Source organism: Macrosteles quadrilineatus, unplaced genomic scaffold (genome assembly GCF_028750875.1).
Source record: "Macrosteles quadrilineatus isolate MER2022 unplaced genomic scaffold, UCM_ALF_1.0 Scaffold_8__2_contigs__length_117827958, whole genome shotgun sequence".
Classification (NCBI taxonomy): domain Eukaryota; kingdom Metazoa; phylum Arthropoda; class Insecta; order Hemiptera; family Cicadellidae; genus Macrosteles; species Macrosteles quadrilineatus.
Window position 1 is genome coordinate 78,442,282 of NW_026542601.1, and position 22,307 is coordinate 78,464,588.

Below are 22,307 nucleotides of genomic sequence, written 5' to 3' on the forward strand. Positions count from 1 at the left end.
ATTGCCTGATTGGATTCACACTAAATTGTCTCCTTAAAAATATTCTATTTAATATTCCCTATTTAAATAGAATCAGTTTAACACATACTTAGGTTTGCTGCAACAGGGGGGTAAAAGTGTTTTTTATGTAAAATGTCAATAGTTAGTAAGAAATAAAAACATTTTCCAAATTTGGGCAAAATATGTTAATAAACAAGCAAACTACATCAGTTTACTTATTCTCCATAAGAATAACATGGGAATTTTAAATTTACAATTTTTTGGAATTTTCTCCGTAACCATTAGGCGCATTATAACGCTTCAATATACTAAATTATTTGTTTTTTTAAGCTCTACATAATAGTTTAGAAAGAATTTGCAAAATTCTATGTTGTTTGGGTGAAAAATGGGAAAAACCCATTTTTACCCCATAAAAGCCCCCATAAACCCCCGTTCCCATGGTCCGATCATGCTGGTTCGCGAACTCGTTCAAATAAACGTAGGTTTACACGTTTGTACCGAATTTAATCGAAATCGGATCATTTTTGCTCGAGTTATCGCGCTAACGGACACATATATATATATATATATATATAAATATATATATATATATGAATTTGAACGGATGGTATTTTTGGCCTCTAGGGACCTCAAAACGAAAAAAAAAATTGGTCCCGGGTCCAGGTCTTACCATGAGTACTACGGTAATAGCTTATTCCCTATATGGGAAATTCGCTAAAACCTAATTTTCGTGCATTAATTCTTACTATCAATTTGATACACTTAATTAAGTCATTTTATTTATGTCGTTAAAGATTTTACAACGTATACTTAAAAATATTGATCGTTCTATTTAAACATTTTTACACACTTCAATATAATTTATTTTATAGGTGCAATCACATAAATTAGCGTGTTTGGTGTTTATTACGTGAATACTAGCATACTTAAACTACATACGGCTCTCGATTACGACTTAACTGTGCTGTTAAGTAAGGCCTCAATAACTACAATATCCATTTGACCTTGAGGTAAGTTCCAAGAGTTGCGATTGACCCACGAAGTGTTCCTATAAGGAAGTATGTTGTAATGTTCTCCATCTCACTCGCTCAGTGACCTACTGACCTCAATAACTCGTTCTGCTCGCACTCACCCTACAAAGTGATCTTTACTGATTCGTGATGGTTACCGGATTAAAATATGAATTCATTGTTTGTATGTAATTATTGTAATCCTATAATAGGCAAGCATGTTTCTTGAAAATCCTCATTCTCAGCTCGTGTGCATAGTAAGATTTTCCCTGTAGATGTGGAGAACCCCTTTATAAATTAAAATAGGCTCAAAAATATCACGTACAAAAATGAATTTAAAATAAAAAAAAAATTAACATCGGTTAAGCTATGGATACAGTAATTTATTTTCACCTAAGAGATGGAACCTTTTATTAAATTTGAAACAATTTTCCAAAATGGTTTCCGAACCATCAGGTATTTCGGCATCGCTGATATAGATATATAGTAACCTGTTCTCCCATAGACAGCACTTATTGTCAATCCAAGCATTTATTTAAACGAATGTTCCGAACGAGTGAGGGGTTTAAGTTTGTAAGGATTTTAAAAAATCGTGATTTTGTTCTATGGACGAAACGGTACTTTATCATAATGTTTTGACTCATCTGGTACCGTTCGATTCATAACGAAACGAGGAAAATTCCTAAAAACATATTTATGATACCCCAACCTAACTAAAACTTTTAAAATTTTAACCGCTGCAGCGCGCTGTAAAATAAGTGGCCTCCGGATAACACGAAAGTACCTTAAACTATACCCTCCCCTACTCACTACTCCCCTCACTTCTGTGCATTACTTTTTAATATTTATTAATATTTATGGTCTATCTTGTTGTTACCTTTATTGTTAAGTTTTCTTTTATTTTCTTCAGAGTTTACCGTACCTTTTGTACATTGTTCTCTTCTGTAAATTTGCTGTTTTTGCCGCCATACTATGTATTTATTTTGTAGTGTTTCATAATTTTGGGTTTGCTTATTGTTAGTCTCTACTTCGTAAGTATTTATTGTATTATCGCTCCTGCTTGTTAACTTGTCTTTATTGTCACTTGCTGTGATATTTATCATATATTTATTTTCTCAACTTTGTTTTGTTAATTGAGTGTATAGCAGATAGTTGTAATGTTCGCATGTATTATTACGTCATCTTTTTTTTGCCATCTGTACAGTATATAATTGCAATGTTAAATGTAAAATGGTGTTTGCCGTATACAAAAATAAATAAATAAATATACCCACTACTTGCCTACCTATGTCTTATTTTGTCTTTTTATGGTGAATATACACGTTTACACGATACATTTCTCACACGGTCTTAATCGATGTGCCTTTCAAATCCCGTCGATGAGTTCCTATCCTACGTATGGCCTTCCCTATGTAGGCAAGGCGTTTCCTGCCGGCCTACTTACAAAGAATGTCGAAATGAAAAGATAAACGACTTGAGTGAATTGGGCTGCAGTAGGCATACAGCAGATCAGCTTGTAAAACATTGTGTATTTGTTAATTGAAATAAAGTGGTAATAATAGTGATACCATAACAATCTGACATTATTTTTACCTTATACCATTATAGTTCGAAATTGCATTACAGTAATTTGGGATACTAAAAGTCTTATCTTAAATAGTTAAAATAAAATTTCAAAGAAAGTTCTTGCAAAATGTATTAAAAATTGTACTATTTATAAACTTTACACTTTTAACAGGATTACTTACAATATGTTGGATAAGACTCAAAAATTGTATGTGTATTCTTTTTTTGTAATTTATTTTAACACTATGAAACCAGGGTCAGAAAGTTGGAAAAAGAGACAAATTCCAAACACACTTTTTCATCTGAAACTCAACTCAAAAGACTGCTCAGGACATATGAAAGCAGAAGGATCAGGCACAGGTACAGTGCTCTCGTTTTTATAACTTTTCATTCGTTCACAAAACAATTAAAACTTAACAACCAATCACATTGCTCTAAATAATATATTTGAAACATTTGGGTTTTCCTTATATTAATTGACCTACAGGTTAAAAGGTATTATAGTTGTACATAATGTATCCAGCAAAATTAAAATTTCCAAAACAAGTAGAACAATGTTTTGAATTTACTTGCACAATGATTTTACATCAAAACATAAAAACTAAGCAAATTTAAATTTTTCTGATTGGATTTTTACTAAAATATTTAAAAAAATATGACATATTCTCCATTTCACCTACTAGTACTGTACTTAGGTCTACTGCCATGGAAGTGTTTTCAAAAAATGTTTATAGTACAGGATGAAAAAAAAATTGTTTAAATGCCTCTGAGGACAGAAAATCCTTCCCAGATCTAGGTCCTTCCATGCCGTTTAATACCTTCTTCCCTATGGAGAAATTCGTTAAAACATTTTATTATTTTTAAATTGAGGTAAAGCTATTTCGTAATATGATTGGGTGATGCAGTTTGAAACATATTAACACAACAATTTACACGTGTGCTAACAGAGAGGTGAAAGCGTACGTTTACCTAATGGCTCTATAATAAGTTCGCGTACGATCATCAGAATTGACGTCAAAAAGTACGTATAATCATTAATCTTTATTGGAAACGTTGGTAGAGAATATGTCAAACACGTGCTATCTGTGACATAGCTTTACTACATTAACGCAAGTGGCGTTGCGAATGTGGTTTTATATACACTGGAATAACTTCTGAAACTTTATCTATTTTACATACACTGATAGGTGTAATAGTGAATGGTTGTTGGCCTCTGAGCGAGCTGGTCTTTAGAGCACGAGAATTCCGCGAGGTTACGGGTTCAAATCCCGCAAATCATCAATGGATTTTATCTAAGTGGATGACACTACCTAGTTTTATACAATCCCAAATATAATTAATAATACACTAGTAGCTGTATAGTCGATTGTTGTCGGCCTAATATTTACCATTAGCTTCCGATGGGTGGATACAGAAAGTATCTAGCACCAAAGTTTCCCAGAGCGGAAGGAGGAAGGTGGAAGGTGCCAAAGTACATTGATGTGTAAATCAGTAACGTCCTCAGTCATAAATGTGTCAAGGTACTTGATGCTAACTCGTCACCGTCACCTCACATGCCATATGGTTGGTCTACAGGTATGTCAGCGACCACTTTCATTACATACACAAGTTTTAACGGTGGGAAAAATTTATTTTGAGAATTGTGACATAAAAAGTTTTGGTTATAAGCTGTAAGTTTCCTATTGATTGCTATGAGTTTCAATAAAAAAAATAGAGAACGTAAATTCTATGATAGTAATTTTAATTTTTGCGATAAAAAAAGTAGCCTCATAAGCAAGGAGAAGTCTTTGTATTGGAAAATTCTCTAAACCATACGATGATTAACCGATTTGTATAATATCATTGGGGATATTTGTTAAGTAACTAGTAAACACGTTGCTCGAAATCGAGCAATTGCAAAGAAGTGAAGTAGTTATTTAAAAACAAATAAAATTCATCGTAATTTCAGATGAGTTTAAAAGACTCAACTGATAGATTACGTACCTAACAGTTCCATATAATCAAAATTTCTTGTAAATATTTTATCATTTTTCAAAAGCTGATCTGGTTTTTAAAATGGTTCCCACTTACAGCCGTATTAGGTTGTCCGTGTTGATCTTCGTCAATGTAATGTAGTCTGCGTGGTACCACCCATTGTCACCAGTACGTTTACTAATTTCAGTATTTTTTTTATAGTGATAACATTTTGTTTACATGACTAAGAACTACCTGATTTTCTGCATAACCTCTCTGTCGCAATTTTTCTCAAGAAATACAGTACTATGTCAATTCATTTGTCTTATTTAGTAAAATGTAACAAATTGTCCAGGCTTTATAGATTTTTTACATTGTAATACGTACGAATGTAAATTAAAATAGTAAATATTTAATTTCAACAAAGTCAGTAAGTACCATCCATGTACCATCCAATGAGTTTCATTGAATCGAAAATAAATAACAGCAATTAAATTATAAAGCTGATCAAAATGTAAACAATTATGTTCTTCATAAGGATAACATGGGAACTTTAACAGCCACTGGGGCAGAGTCCAAGGGAATTTTTCAAAAATGTAAGGTCAGTTTACAAATCTACGCGACACGCTCTTTCCAATGAGACGTCAATGGATAAAATCGGTTAAGAAATGGCGAAGGAGTTCAACCGACAAAGTTTCATGTAGCGTATTAATTATATAGATATTTGACGTCCCATTTGTTATTTGACCATTCGGTGTAATAGAAGATGTCCTATTTGTTATCTGGCCATTGCAAGTGTAGTGGGAGATGTCCTATTTGTTATTAGGCCATTTTCAGTGTCTATTCGGATACGTCCATTTTCAGTGTAATAGAATATGTCCTATTTGTTATCTGGCCATTGCAAGTGGAAGATGTCATATTTGGCCATTTTGGTCTATTGTGATCTGGCCATTTTCAGTGTAATAGAAGATCGATGTAATATTTGTAATTTGGCCAGGATTTTAAGCTAGTTTTATGGTAGACCTGTGTAAACTAGGTATATTCAACATAAGAAACCTTCCCTAATGGTTATGTGTTGTATAATATTCAATTTTGCCTTTTATTCATTGAAAGTTTGTCCGTTTCCCACAGACCCGACGCTATATAAGCTATAGTATCTAGCCAGTAGCCATATAACGGCACTGTTGCGAGTTGCCACATTACCGGGCGGAACTGGCCAAATCAGAGGGGAAAAGCGTAACTGATGTGATACTGTCAGCTCTTAGTAAACTTGGCGGCCGGAACACACAACACGCTACTGGTTTAGTTGTCCACTGCAACTGATAGTCAATTCGAGTTGTCAATTTGTATGGTCATGTGTAATTAACGTTTAAAGTATTATGAAACATATTTAATAACGAGAAAATTTGATTATTTTAAGCACGATAATGTACAATAATAATCTTACAATGTATAATTTCGATTCAACTATTCTCAAACCAAACACAACTTGAGTGAATCCGGTTGCTGGTACATACATTGTGCAAGTAGCATAAAGTGAAAGTTTGTGAATAAAAACAATGGTCTCGACCCTGTGGAAAGTTACTGTAACATTGGGCCATAGTTACAACACGTGACGGGGAATACACGCGGGTTACACGCGTGTGTGCGTGTGTAGGAGTGCGTATGTGTTAGTGAGAGGCCAATTATCCGGCGAGAGACCAGGGAAAGTGAGTGAAAGTAGTGTGGACACATACAGATACAGGAATGGTGTCAGTTAGGCAAGCAAGCCTTGGACTTGGAGTTGCATCATGTCCACGAAAATGTGCTCAAAACGTGAGAGATGTGCACGACGTGGACCATCGTGGTACACTTCCATCTGTGGTTGGAGGTAGCGGTGAGTGAGTGTTGTGTGAGAAGGAAGAGGTTCTGGCGAGGACGGGTGGGAGTTAGATTTGCGTGGTGGAAGAGTACAAAATAGTCTAGTAATATGTGGTATTTAATAGAGTGGTTTCTGTATGCCTGTGTACCGTATGTGTTTTCCTGGCGATCGCAAACCCCTAGGAATGTCACATTGATTATAAAAATGTGGGTATCGAATACTTAAACGATTATTTTTATTTTTTGTATGTTTTGAATTTTTACGTTCCTTTAGTAAACAAATACACAAAATCCTGTACTGTGAGATGGTTATACGGTAATAAATACAATAATACAATACAGCCTAAATTACAGACCAATAAATATTTACAAAAAAATCCTCTCAATAAATGTATTGGATGTGTCAAATTGGTGTGTGCATTGGAAAAGTAAGCAAGTAATTAGGAAGATGAGGTGATTTTATTAGCATTGAAAAAGTTGAAACCAATCTGAATCACCATTGTGGAAAGTTTCCTTGTTCAATCACTTGGATTGACCAACATCGCACTGTCTACTGAGACGCGTGTAATTTAAATCCAACTTTAAAATCTGTTACACAATAGAATAAAGTACATCATAATTAATTATCTCAATCACACGTATTTAAAAATCAGTACAATTCAAAAATTAAAACAAGTCATGTCAAATGAAATCCTAAGTAAATTGACTTGCTAGTCTCACGGAATTGTAAATATTGAATGGGCGGCGCTACACATTGTGTTGTACTCTGAGAGAAATATTTAATGGAGGTGACAACAAGAGAAGAGCCGGGGGTTAATAATAGCGGCCGGGTTAAAATATCCAAGGACGAAATCGGCCCCCACCATCGCCATGTGTACGTAGTAGCATAGATAAAAGGAGTATAAGTAGTAGATCATTAGTCTCGGGATATAATCAAAACAAAAAAGACTACACGAAAAATACAATCGTCGGATCTATCTAATACTATGTACATTTTTAAATACCATCTTCAAAACCTAACAGAATTCTTTATAGAATTGACTTTGAAGAGTACAAGTCACCTATAATGCTATTGTTAAATCTAAAAAAAATTATGCGTTGTTTATGTTGAACGCTGATGACGTAAATGTTTCTAAGTTAGATTTTGCGATCTTAACTTAACTTGTTATAAAATCATAGGCCAAACTAGGAAGGAAATTCACAAAAATCAGCTGTGACGTACGCAACCCAAACCAACATAAACAATTGCGTGTAAAAAGGCCATGTAAGACATTGAGCAGAAACAACTACGGAAACAGCTTTATTTATAACCGTGGCAAAACAAATAATGTCCGTACTCCGGGAGGCAACGTCAACGCGAGCAGATACATATTTTGTATGAACTCGGCGATAAATTGAAATGCGACCCAAAACAGTGACACTCAAAATCTGGGGACGCGATCACATAAATCTGCGGCCACGAATAGCGTCGACCCTCCGGACTTAAGTTACGGCTAACCTAATAACACCAATAACATACTGCGATGTGGACAATGATGTCTACTACGTTGTTTTGGAGATGGCCTTCGTAGATGATTTTACACATAATTGTAAACAAAGGTTAGTAGTTAGAATTACAATGGATAATTTTAAGTTATAGAAATAGTTTTACAGTCCAAGGATCCAAAATGGAGTAATTAAGAGTCGCATCTAATTTGGATCAAAATTTGCTACATTGTGCTAGGTTGGAAGCTCAATATAAATTCAAGATGAGTGCAGAATTGTGTGGCTCTACTATTGACTAAAACCAGAGTTTTCCCCAGCAGGCCTACCATTTATTGAAGCTAAATAATCAAAGACAGCCGGACCCAGTTTCGAACCATAAAAAACAACTGAGTGAAATCTCAGGATAAAACCGTCGACCTTTTGACTGTAAGGCGAAAACTACTACTCAACTACTCCATGCACAAAGTAAAAGAGTTGCAGCAAAGATTGCGTAATTTGTGGTTGTGCCTACAATACAATGGGTATGGATTTTAATAAACCAATTTCTATAGAGTACGCTCTACAGAAATTGGTTTATTGAAATCCAATATAGATTTATATTTTGTTATCCGCCTATTATATTTTGTTATCAAAACGGTACTGTGAGTTGTTAGAGAGGATAACAAATATGAATTTTGCTAGTCTAACATCTAGCATAGCCAGTAATGTAATAGAATAGAAACGAAGCAGCAAGGACTATGCAAGGCCAAGGTTTAGCCTCTAAACACTACGTCATTGCGACTAAGTGAACACTGACGAACTGCCTTGCAAATTGACAGAGTCACTACAAAGGAAACTGTCTAACTTTGGGTCTCTAAACACTACGTCATTGCGACTAAGTGCAACACTGACGAACAGCCTTTCAAATTGACAGAGTCACTACACAGGAAACTGTCTAACTTTGGGTCTCTAAACACACTTCATTAAGTGCGACACTGACGACCTGCCTTGCAAATTGACAGAGTCACTACACAGGAAACTGTCTAACTTTGGGTCTCTAAACACTACGTCATTGCGACTAAGTGCGACACTGACGAACTGCCTTGCAAATTGACAGAGTCACTACACAGGAAACTGTCTAACTTTGGGCCTCTAAACACTACGTCATTGCGACTAAGTGCGACACTGACGAAGAGCCTTTAAGTTGACAGAGAGTCACTACACAGGAAGCTGTCTAACTTTGGGCCTCTAAACGTCATTGCGACTAAGTGCGACATTGACGAACTGCCTTGCAAATTGACAGAGTCACTACACAGGAAACTGTCTAACTTTGGGCCTCCAAAGACTACACCATTGCACTTAGTCAATTATCAATTATGTCAATTATTACCTTAGTGATTGAAACCTAAATATCTAATGATATAACATGGAACCACCATTAAGCCAATATGACCTTGCCAGTGTCCAATGTCATGAAAGGTACTTTCGCCGCAAAGTAGGCCACCCCCCTCCCCCCTACACTCGAGGACTTTCGCTTTCCATCGTTGAAAAGCCGATAAATCTTATATGAACTCTTCCTTCGCCACGAGTTATCATCCCTGACGCATGAGTGGTTCTAAGTTGTTGATTTCAATCTATATAGGCCTACCCTGTACTTTCTAAGCGGTATTTTTGTGGAAACTACAGGTTTAATATTTGATAATTTGCTAAAAAGGGCAACGAATTTTCGGTATAACTGACTTAATTACCAACATCTTAAATTTAGATTCGACAACATACTCCAAAACGTCACGTCAAAACTATTGGACAAGGGCAAAACCTTCCTAAAATCCAAAAGTATACAAGAAGTCTAAAACACGAGACATTTTGAACGTCACTGCCATAGCAAGTCATATCATATATAAAAACGTATGGTCAAACTACAGTAGCCAAACTAAGTTTACCTATAAATAAAAAAATATTAGAATAGTTCTTTACCCCTCCAGTTTTCTAGCTTGGCTAGAGCCTTGGTTGTCAAGGAAGACACTTCGCTCGCATTGCTGGGATACCGTTGATTTATTAATTAGATCCTCGTCGCGGCCCACGCTCAGAAGCAACTACTACTCACTGCCAAACTAGAAACATGGCGAACAGGAAGAAGACACGGTACGTGGCCAATCCGTAGAATATGTATTAATTATCACACACCAATGATAAAAAGCTGTATACGTTATCCGAAAGAGGTTTAAACAATATCATAATACAATGATAAAGAAAATACAATAACCTAACCAACCTAACCAAACTTCTAAATGCGGATTGAGGACCAGAGGTGGCCGGTTCTCCGTTTCCCGAATTTCTGGATTCATTGGGCAAAAACGTGTTAATCCAGACAGAGATTTGCTTACATAAGACCTCGGTTGCGGCCTCGGGCCATCGCGGTGAGATACGAGGCTAACAGTTAAGGACAAGGTTACAGGCATGCCAACCTCTACACAAGGCACTGTCAAAATCAGCTGACTGCTGCATGGCTGGAAATATCAGCTGACTGCTGACATCGCTGTCAAAATCAGCTGACTTTTACAACGCAGAAACTGCATATGCTCATGTCCTTTTTTTGCACATTAAAGGCTGATAGCTAAACCAAATATCTGAATATAAGAAAGTAGGACTTTTAGTAGTTTTAAAGTAGTAGTTTTAAAGTAGGAAACTCCCTCTAACAGGTGTGGATTAAAATTACACATAACTCGATTCACTATGGTTCCTTACCATAATTTTGATTGTGTTACTATTTCCTAAACTGTATTTAGTTCCAATATTATTATTGTTGTATAAACAAGTCTTTAAGAATTTGAATAAATTTAAAGCGTCGAAATGTGGTTTTAGTTATACATAATTTACCGTTTTAAATATTTGTTTTTTATTTACCACAAATTATTAGACTACTGTAAGGTTCCTCGCCAGTGATCGTTAAAAATACTCCAACACACAAACTACAAGTGGTAGCGTTTTAACAAAATGCTATACCGAACGAGTGTAATTGTTCGACCAATTTGATCGGCTCAATTAATGCCCCCGGCCAGCGAAAGTAAGCCAGTACCAACTACCAAGCCGGGGACATTCTTGTGAAGGTGAACGGGTGGCTCGGTTCCGGGTCGGCCCGGCCTACTGACGCCTACCAACAGATAAGCCTAACACCTACCAAACAAAACTATTTTACTTAAAAAATCCGGATAACACTAGAAAAGTGTGCAGTGCAATTTTCGTAAACATGAACCCTCCCAGCTTATTTCTGGATTTTGTATACAGTACATACAGGTAGACCTAGTGTATTTAGATCGTTTATTGAGTTTAAAAGACTTTTCACCTTTCGTCATTTTAATTGTAGCTGAACTAGCATATAAAAACTCTGACACAAACTAAAGGAAAGAACGACCTACGAAAATCGATAATGATAATGGAGATACCAGCTGCAAGTATGTTTCAGTGCATCAGTTATAACATGTATTCACAAAATATACAATTTTTATGATAGTCAAGAGAAAAAAGTTTTACAAAGGTCAAAAGCAACTCGAAACAGATCATACATTTAATAGGTTTGGTTTGACGGAGCGCGCCTTCAAAAAAGTACAGCAAAAACGCAGTCCACACGTGCAAAACGGTCGGTATCTCCCTTATCACTAAAAACGTGCCAGAGCGTTGATTATTTCACAATAACAGTAATCGCTTCTCGCAAACTATACTATAAACAGAGAGCGGTAAAATGTAGCCTATATGCTACACTTTGTTAGTCTGTATACATGTTATTGCACACATCTTTCGGGAGATAATTATCTAAACAAATTCGAAAAAAACGTAGAAGTATTTTCTGTAAAATTTACAATTTAATAGTGATTACGAAGGGGTAAAATCAGTTAACTGCTTTAAAATTAATTAAATTCATGTAGGGACAGGAGTATTTATAAGTATTTATAATGGCTACCATTTCATTTCATGTAGCTGAGTATGTTAAACACCCTAATACTAATATTGTTTTGAAGTTGTAGGCTACAAATAAACATAATAAAATAACCATCATCCTAATCCGACTCAACTTGCACTAAGAACAGTCTAAAACTATTGTATGTGTAAACAAACACAACAAACCCCTAATATTTGCATACAAAATAAACCGATAACAAAAATTCAAGTACGCCAAACTAGTGCAACACTAGGAAAAAGTCCAAGGTTTAATCTATAGCCGTGTGAGTGTTAACGGTGTCGTGCCAGAAGCGACCGTGCCAGAAGCGACCCGTGCCGCTAGCGACCCACCAATTTTCTACCGTGCCGCTAGCGACCCAAGAATTTGGTGCGGAAGGCGAGTAATGAATTAACGCCGATTCAACTTATATTCTTAACAAAAACTAAACAGAATTTCACTGTAAAACCATTAAAACTATTTGCTGTCACATTAAATACATAACAAAATACTCCCGCCGCAGCAGTCCTGCAGACTAAATTTATTCCCACTTGGGGAAGAAAAAATATTGTTTTTATGTAAATTGTATCGTATAATTCATACGAGTATACATTTACCAACACATATCCATAAATAAAATAAGCAAACTATAACAGTATGTAGACTCCAGCTAGGTGCATTTATTGTAATAGGCCTATTTTTTTATTCGTTCGTGTATGTGTGTGTAAAAGTTTATGGACATAAGTAAACAATGATAAGTATTTTTTTCCAACTGCAATGTTTTGACAATGGCTGATACAAGCCGAAACATGTAAACAACCTACTATTTGAGCTGTTTGTCGGATTATAAGGTATGTAACCCTATTTATCACATTTAATATAACAGCTCAGGAGCTAGAATGGAAATGAATTATAACCAAATTACTTAAATTACCAATTACATATATTTTTACGAATGGTGTTTTTGCTTCTAGGGGCATCAAAACGAAAAATGAAATAGGTCCCGGGTCTAGGTCTTTCAATGAGACCTACGGAAATAGCTTATTCCCTATATGGAAAAGAGTATTCTAGCACAACTAAATAAAGAAGATTTTGAGGTTTCTATTCTAGTCACGGCAGCTTACAACCCCTGATGTTGTTGACCTGCTATCACAAAAAATGACTAAGACGTCTCTACTAACTCAAAAATAATAGGCCAACTATAAGGCAAGAAAAGGGTAAGAATTCATTGTATATACTGTATATATTTATAATGACGAAGCTATCTATCCATCTGATGATTTAGCTAAAAAAATCCCAAAAAAATTTAAAACGCTTGTAAAAATTGTGGCTTTTGTTAGGCCTATAATCCCGGTTATGTCACAATTATTGTAGCTTTTGCACCTGCTATATGTTGTGGTAAACGTACGATTTGTATATTTGTAAATAATTTCTTTTGTTATTATTTAAACCATACAGCTTATTTTTATTAATTATTTTTATATTTTTGAACTGTTATGTGTAGGTCAATAAATCTATTGCATTGTTATTAATTATCTGTCATAGGCTATATATATGTTATAGGCTGAACTGAAATGTGTATTTCCTAAAGATCAATTTCAGTATTTCATTTCAGTTTCGAGATTTGGAAATACAATTACTTATCTATTATGCAGTAAATTTGGGGGAAGGGGAGGAATTATTTATAAATATCGGAGGGCCATTTTAAACGCAATGAAAAAAGAAAAAAATAATTAAATGAAAACAAGCCGTTGTAATTATTCGTATGCTTTGCAACGGACAGGACGTTGAAGAAAGAGTCCAAGTATCTATTTCAAATAATAATCCAAACATAATATGTTAACAATTGTTAATACATCAACTTCATTAAATTCTAAAAAGCTTAGAAGCTACTATCTCCAAACAGGCTAGTAGTAAAAATCCAAAGTTTGACGATTCGAATGGTTTCTGCTTTTTGAATTTTGTCTGGATTTTATTAGTCCAAGTTGCACTAACTATCCAAATAATAAAACTTTATACCCGGTATTTTGTATACCTTTATTTTTTATTGTAGTTATTATTTATTTTTTTCTTTCAACCAAATTATTACCAATTAACTGTCATGTCATGTTTTATAAATATCTGTTTTTTTTTTAATTTAGAATATTTATTTACTGATAGAGGAAACTTCTCACGCACGGGCCTATGTGAGAGGGATTTCATAATCAACGACTAGGCCTATGTCAGTATGTTATTACATAACTAAGGCATAATTATTAAATTTGTACTGACAAAGTATTGTAACATAGTATTTTACCTACTGAAATAAACATTATTTTGATTATATTTGACAAACTACCTCCATGTGAAGTTTTATTTAGATCTTTTGAGTGGTTCCCGTGCGATTAAGTAGTATACAAACACACATCCACCATCCCATATTTACATATTTAGATAATAAATTGAAAAATAAAGAAAAGATAAGTTAATTGATTATATTGGCTCTTATAAAATGAAAAAAATTCAAGATAAATTGATTGATTAAGTTACCACACATAACTTGAGTCTATGCTAGCAGCTGGGAACTAGAGATGCTAAAACACCTCTTTAGGCGAATATTGGGCTCTTCCAGGTGGTACATATTACTATAACAAGAATAGGATTTGTTTATAAGCCATTAACACCGATTTGAACAAAACATTGTAAAATCCTTTATCAAACAATGGGTCGCTAGTGGCACTCACGCTACTACCAGGGTCGCTTCTGGCACGATTTTGGCTGGGTCGCTTCTGGCACGGTCGCTTCCGGCACGTAATCGTGTTAACTCTTGCCCCCTCCACGTCGCCCAATAGTGGGTCAAATATCAACCTCAACCGAGACGCAACATGGACGCAACTCACTGTTTACTCTATGTGAATTGGCGCAGCAAAACATGTGATCAACATTGCACGTCATGCAGTAAACAAACATGTTTACAAGTCAATTGTCTCATAGGTTAACATGGAATAATGTCATGAAATTGCTTTGTTTTCAGTTGAATAAACCTGCTACGAGTCAATTTCGTCGAATATTTTTTAACAACAGCCAAAAGCTTGTGGTGTATGAGGGATAAAAGTTAATTAAGTAAGTAACTTTACATAACACTGTTTGATGAGTGCAATTCAATTATTGTTTGAAGAAATAATTACGTTGAACTCAATAACAAGCAAGTTGGGCCAAGTTAAAGTAGAATATTTAATTTTAAGCATTAAAACATCCAGTATCGAATAATTCCCTAATCTAATCCTGTCCTAAAAGTAATTCGGAATAAATATCCGACGAAATTTTATCAACTTAAAATTTGAAATCAGTTGTTAAAACTATCTAATTAGCCAATTAGAATATATATAGATAATGTTTATTAAAATAGTAATAAAATTCATTCCAAGTTAAATTTGATTAAACATATTCTGAAGGTCAATAATTGAATACAGTACCACTATGTTTTTCTAACCGTTTAGAACGAGTTGGAATGAACATGAATGTTACGTTTACAGATAGGCCTAAAATTTACATACTACTTCATGCAGTCTCCATGCCCCACAAGTGATTCTACAATTATCCTTACCTTTTTCACGTCTCCTACTTTTGAAGTAGTTGCTATCCTCACTACAGTCGCTGATGGTTACATCACAATCATTGTTGTTACTTGACACTTCACTCACACTTCTATCATCTCCTTGTTTCTTCACTCTCACATATTCCTCGTCCTCTATGTCCTCTTCCTCTTCGAAATACCCGCTCTCGTGCTCGGTAGTCTTTTCTATACCCATGTCCGCCGCACACACTTCTACCATAGATTTTGAAATTGGTCAAATCAAATCATCACGGAAGGCACTAATAATCACTATAGATCTACAAGTATTTTTGGTTATTTTAGGTTATGTGTCAAACGTATCGAGGTTAAACAATAAAGTAGGTCACCTGATTTAGACAGTCCTCGCTCACTTTGTACCGTTTACAACTCAGAAACTAATTAGAACCTAATTAAAAACAATTTATTGTCCACAATGTGTAATAGAGTGACAAAGTCCACTAATCAATACACAAACACGACTTCACTATTTCCTCCAAATTTAAAACGCTCGCGGAAACAGAAGTAGCACAACACTTTGTAGAGTAATATCACAAATAATTTCACAGCACTGAAATATTTAAACCACAAATATAATCAAGAACAATATCGTTGTGTATTCTAACGCGAGCGTTCGTCGACTGACAAATAATCGTCGTCGGCTGTCGGCTGCTCCCCCTTCCTTCGATCCCTCCCACCACCAGCTGTAAACCGTTCCTCGATCAGCTGTTTCTTGCGCACGCGCACGCTGCAGTGATGCCAACTATTTAGCAATACGTTGCAATCATAATTAGGCCCACGTGTCCAACCTGCTTATTTTTAGAGTTTACGATCAGCTGTTTTCACGCTACCCCACAGAAGATGCGAACTGCTAAGTCGACAGAACAGATGATTAGCATTGCAATTGTTGAAAATGAATTATTTTACCCGTGGCAATGATAAAAGGGTAATTCGCACAGCACTAGAAAGGTCTTATTGAATCTTAAAATAATATAGCACTGTAACGGTATTAAATGGGATCGCTAATCCTGTGGAGACATTGAGCACCTTCAGGTGGATGAGGACGATACTTATGTCCTAATTGCTAAGGAATGCAACTCCCAGCAATCGCTAATTCGTGCAATAACCTAATAATAAAAATAATTTCTGACGCTTATAAGTTTAAACCTAGTGACACAAAAGTTTAAGTAGCACATCACTTTGTTAAAGAAACGTTTACAAAATGCACGGCTCTTAAGATGTGTTTGAAAATAATTGTTTTAGAAATATTAAAAAAGAAAAAGTTAAAACCATTATTGCCACTTTGGTGCGTGCTCAAAAGAAATACTCCCGATCGATATAACTATGTTAAATGTGTGAAAAGTTAATCCTTCTAAAGAAAAAAATCAATGGATAGGTAGAATAAAATAACTACTTTTGAAAGTAAATGGAAGAAATATAAGTTGTTTTCATAGGGTGCACAGGAATATTACAGGGAAAACTATTATTGTATTAAGTATGACAAATTACAATTAAGGAGTGCAAACGGCTGAGCCAGAAAACCTTACGGTCTGAGATATAACAAAGTAATTACATTAACGTTCGGCAAATCAATATAACTGAACCAGCCAGTTTCCGAACATCACAGCTGCCCAAACTTGCAATATTATATTAATATATGAAATGTTTCAAATCAGAATGTTAACAAGACAGAATAGCCCGACCTAAAGGTATTCTGGTTCTCGTTCCAAGATCGTCTCCGCGATGAGGACTAAGTCGCCATTAGTGCGGATAACGGAGGGGTTATTAACACAGTTTAAAGCCTTGTTTTGTACAAACTACAGTCAAAATAGGGACGGAAAGGTACGCAACTTTCCCCAAAATGACGCCAAACGTGGTGGATCACGTCTGTTGAACGCTTGTCCAAATTTGTGCATGAAAGCACAAAAAATACGTCACATAACACTTATAATAATATATTTACACTTATATTGTTTACAAACAAGACGGTAAATACATATAAAAGATGGTAAGTGGTTTATGTGTATTTACCGTCTTGTGAGTAAACAGTATAAGTGTAAATATATCCATCTATAAATCCCAAAGTACCCATGAACTTTTGAGAAAACTAAAAGTCACACCCCCATAAATCATAAACTTAAAATGTTTTCAATTAGTTACAAAAGCTTTGAGTCTTTTAAACTGATCGAAAATTATGACTGTTATTACTGCAGTTTTAAATAACGCCTGTATAATAACGGTACTTGACAATTGCTCAATTTTGATCACTCATAGAAGATGATTGTTATTTTTTTAATAACTCCTGTTTGATACCGGTACTTGACAATTGTTCGATTTCGAGCAAAAGCACACTAGTTTACTTAAAATGTTCGTCATGGCGAGAAACCTTCTTTCATAAATTGTCCTCAAAGGTCGTAATTCCTTTCTAAATGGAACTTCCCATATACCTAATGGTAATAATACCTCAGCTGTACTTATTTGTTTGTATTACTGTACTCTGTTTTGTTTATTTCAGCCTAACTTAACCAACCAATCTATAATATTAAAATGAAACAGTGTTTTTTTATTTCACTATTCTGAATCAACCACTCGACGGATTTTCATGATTTTTGTGTTGAAAGAAAGATAATTTTGAGAATTAGGGAATGTCAAAGCCATAATTTTAGTTTAGGGTTTTAGTTTTTTAGAAATTAAGTTTTAATTTTTAAAAAGTCTAGCAGCCGACGCTAAGATTCTAAACTAGCTTTTCGCATAAAATAATTTGCTTAACATAACAGCTGTAAACATTCAGCTTTTGTGTCAGAAATTCAGCATTTGGATAATAATTACATGCTTAGGGTTGACTTATTTATACTATGTGTAATGCTATGCTCATTGTACGTCCATTTTATGGGTAAGAGGATGACAGACTATTTAAATATTTATGGTTTAATGATAGATGTTCTAATTTATTTTTTAGAGCAATCTTTACAATTTTAAGTTTGTTTTAGTGCAATATAATTTGTTTTAACTAACAGCTGGAGGAATATAAAAGTTGTCTTTCAAACTAACAGGTTAGTTTATTATTCTGTGATGTTGGCATTGAATATAGAAAATAAGTAAGATTCAAGATTCTATAACGACTGATGTATACAAATCGAGGCTCTGCCCCCCGAGTATTCAAAGGAAAAATTATGCAAATTATTTTTCTGTTCGACTTTTTGAGGAAAGAATAGGAAAATGTGTACATGTTTTAGTTCATCTTGGAAGCTTTTTGTTTTCAGGAAATGGTTAACTGCTTGAACTTTGCTTGGATTAGAAATGGAAATATTAATATAATTTCAGTTTTTGTTGACTTCTCAATCCCGTACGTAGGACGGGCCAACAGCTCGTATAGTTTTATTAATATTTATGAAGTCAAATGGGGTGAAGCCCGTGGGAAACAGCTGTTATTATAAATGTTATTTGACGTAACACGTACGAAGCTGATCAAGAAGTTTTTTAAATAGTAAGTTGAATGTTTCAACATTTTGATTTTTTTCCCAAATATCTGTATCCCTAGAAAATGCATAAAGGAGGCAAGGACGAACTAGTATAATATAATACAAACCAATATCACTTCTATTAGTTCTTCTATAATATAACTCTCCACTCTATGTTTGTGAGATTCGTAGAAAAATCAATCAATTATGTATTATTAAAGTGACAGAGTCAAATTTGTGGTCATCATTTAAGGCCATTTCCCCTATAATGTAGGAATATAACCCACCAAAATGTGTGAAAAGACAACAAAGTTATGTTTATTTCTTGGTTACTTCACCACTTCCTGCTAATATGTGGCGGGATGTTGAGGTCCCTTGGTTACTTTGAGTATTTGTAAATAGATAAAAAAATGTAGTAGGTCCTAGATTTGACAGTGAAATATTATAACGTCGAGGAGTCGTTCTATAACGTCAGGAGACTCAGAGCTATCTATAGATGTGGCAACGTCGCTAACCTTGGTAGTACAACCTGTAGCTTTGTCAGGCTGATTGTTAAATTCAACGTTATTTAGCACCCATCTGAGGACTTCAGTTGTGTTTATGGCTACTATCACAAAGAAAGTCCAATATATATTAATTTACAGTAACAAGTAAATTTTGAAACTATTAAAATCAATTAATTGGGAACTGTTTTGAGAACAAATGAAGTGTGCTCTTAGAACACAGGGGGGTCAAAATAAATATTTTGCATGAAATGTACAAAATTATTAGTAAATTTAATGTACAAATACATTTTTCTGAAATGTTAAAAAACATTTGAATAATAACATTTGAATATATAATAGTCTTGTGGGGTCACATAAAACTACCTCAGGTGGGGTCAGATGTTGAACAGTTGTTTGATTTCAAGCTCTTTAGAAACTCCCCCTTGATCGGTAAGGGCCACTGTAAATTACGAAAAGTGAGATTCCTTGTGCCATACAATCTCCAAGGAGCGACGATGATTCACCAATTCAGGAGAGAGTAGAGATGTTGGAAATTGGGGAAAAGATTGAGGACAATAACATCCGTACAACGCATGAAGACAATGGAGAGGTCAGAATTGGGGCACGTGTAGATGGTAAAGTGATGAACATTTTAAAAAACATAGACATATCGTTCTTAAGTTGAATGCCAATTTTGGGGCAGAAACAAACATTGTTTATTCAAACAAATACCCTGTACTATACACAGAATATACTTCCCATGTAATGTTAAAACATTTGAAGCCAAGAAAATAGATGTGAAGTTCAGGTACATCTCAACAGAGGTTACTAGTGTATTGGGTTAAATATTAATTCAAATCAATTCAAATCAAACAACTGATTGATTTATCATCATTTATCATTATTACACATCATTACATCATTACATCATTGATTTATTATCATTTTTACACAGAATATTTTCATTAGTTGGTGACCATCTCAACAGACTGCACCACGTGTTTTAAGCTTACAAATTTTATATTACTTCCTGTACCAACCACCGGCATAGTTTAATAACTATTTTATGTATTACAGTATAGTTGTGTTTTGTGTGTGTTCGTTGTATGTATGGGGGTGTAAAAGGCGCGTTTACACCAAAGTTGACAAATAAAAGTTTCTCTTGACAAATTTGAGCAACTAGTGTACTATTTTCTATGGAAAACTAACTGTACACTGTTCATTGCGTCGTGGGGTGAGTAGGTCAGGAGAGGAACAGTTCTCTATTAATGTTCTACAAGTTGATTGCGCAAAGCGCGTTGTAACTATTCTTCTACTTTTAGTTCTCAACTTTCTTTGATCTTTACCTACACTACGCGGGAAACCAAAATTTAGTGGAACACCACAATACAGAGTTGCTGTATTTTGTAGGAAAATCAACTAATTGCCGCAACTAGTGGAAAACTTTATGGAAGACTTTGATGTGCACGGCTAGACTGTTGACGACCTCCGAGAGAAAATTTTACGTGCTTCCTCAATATGACAGCTACTGTAGTGTCGAAACTGGTCACCATTGACTCTGGTATTACTTTAGAAAGGTAATATGGCCTCTCATTAATTGGGTTATTTTTACTCCGATTCATACCCAAATATAATTTTTAGCCTCGATCAGTCGAGTAAACACTTAATAAATTTACACTCGATCGAGTGCTTCAACTGGAAGTTGGACACTCTTTAGCTTCACGTGTTTCGTCGTATCTAATGGTTGTCAATTAACAGGCCATTACGAGTGGCTAATAGTCTAATGGCTACCACAGGAGTCCTGGTCCTCGCATGAGACGAGGTCAATGGCCAACGCGGACTGAGCAGAAACTACCGTGAACTGGGACCCGTTACTGGGATAATCCACACACCATTCATACTGACAGAAAAATCACAGTGTGTTATGTTGAAATGTCATTGGTTGAATTGGAAGTTGTGGTAAATTAATCATTTAGTTGAGTTATGGGTGCAAGTGTATCGTTTATGTCGGAGTAAAAAGATGGTCTCTCCTTAGTCAAAAGGTACAACCTAAGTCAATGGTACAACTGATGTACTCCAAATGGAAGTTATAGGAAATAAATCATTTAAATGCGTTAATGGGTACAGTGTATCGTTTCGGAGTAAAAAGATGGTCAGTCCTTAGTCAAAAGGTACAACCTAAGTCAATGGTACAACTGATGTACTCCAAATGGTAGTATTTAATGTTGAATATAATTATTGAGGAAATAAATAAGAATTTGTAGTAGACAAATAGATAATCTGGAAGCTGTAATAATGGACCAAGTGTGCTTAAATGTGTGCCAAGAAAGATGGTAACTATTCAATCAGAAACCCAATTCGATGTATTATGTATTGTATTGTATGTATTTTATATGTATTAATCTATTGATGGTTTATCGAGAGAAAAACAATCAGTTGTGGTAGATACAAGCTACAAAACGGAAGGACTATGTATTAGTTTTATAAAATGAGGATGAAGGTCACTCTTTAGTCAGAAATTTAAACTGGTGATGATGACTGTTCAAAGGTTAATAAAAAATAAAAAAATAATAGTGCTGTAATTAAGTCATTTTAATCTTATTTTCACAAAACATTTACTGTCTGAATTGGGGATCATGTTTTCGAAGCTTTAATTATATATTAAAATAACTGATACATTTGCAGAAGAGAAAGAATTAGTGATTATTGACCACGGTCACAAATTTAGACAGTTAACGCTTTGTCAAAAACAACTATTCAAAATGTTGTTTTATTTTTATAAACTTGTAAACGTATTCGGTTAAACTATCTTGTCCTATAACATACGTAAACTCAATATGCAAACTTAATTGAAGTTAATCTCGACAATGCATCCAAAACAAGAGTGAATTGTATTTGTACCTTTAACGAAACTAGAAACGACATTTCTTTAAACAAGTCAAACAGAACTTGTTAGCTAATTATCTTGTTAAAGAACTA

The 22,307-nt window shown here is 34.7% G+C and overlaps 1 protein-coding gene across 2 annotated transcripts in view; it reads right to left on the reverse strand.

Moving 5' to 3' along the window:
• The window catches only part of LOC128999614 (ribosomal protein S6 kinase alpha-5-like), a 165,884-nt gene that overhangs the window by 60,357 nt on the left and 83,220 nt on the right, over nt 1-22,307 (reverse strand). The window contains exon 1 of one of the 2 annotated variants that reach the window (XM_054426200.1): nt 15,377-16,018. The exons of the other annotated variant lie outside the window; for it this stretch is intronic. Within the exon in view, the coding sequence (XP_054282175.1) occupies nt 15,377-15,605 (229 nt within the window). The 5' untranslated portion in view covers nt 15,606-16,018. Of the gene's footprint in view, nt 1-15,376; nt 16,019-22,307 lie in introns of those variants that run through there. 2 annotated transcript variants of the gene reach the window in all.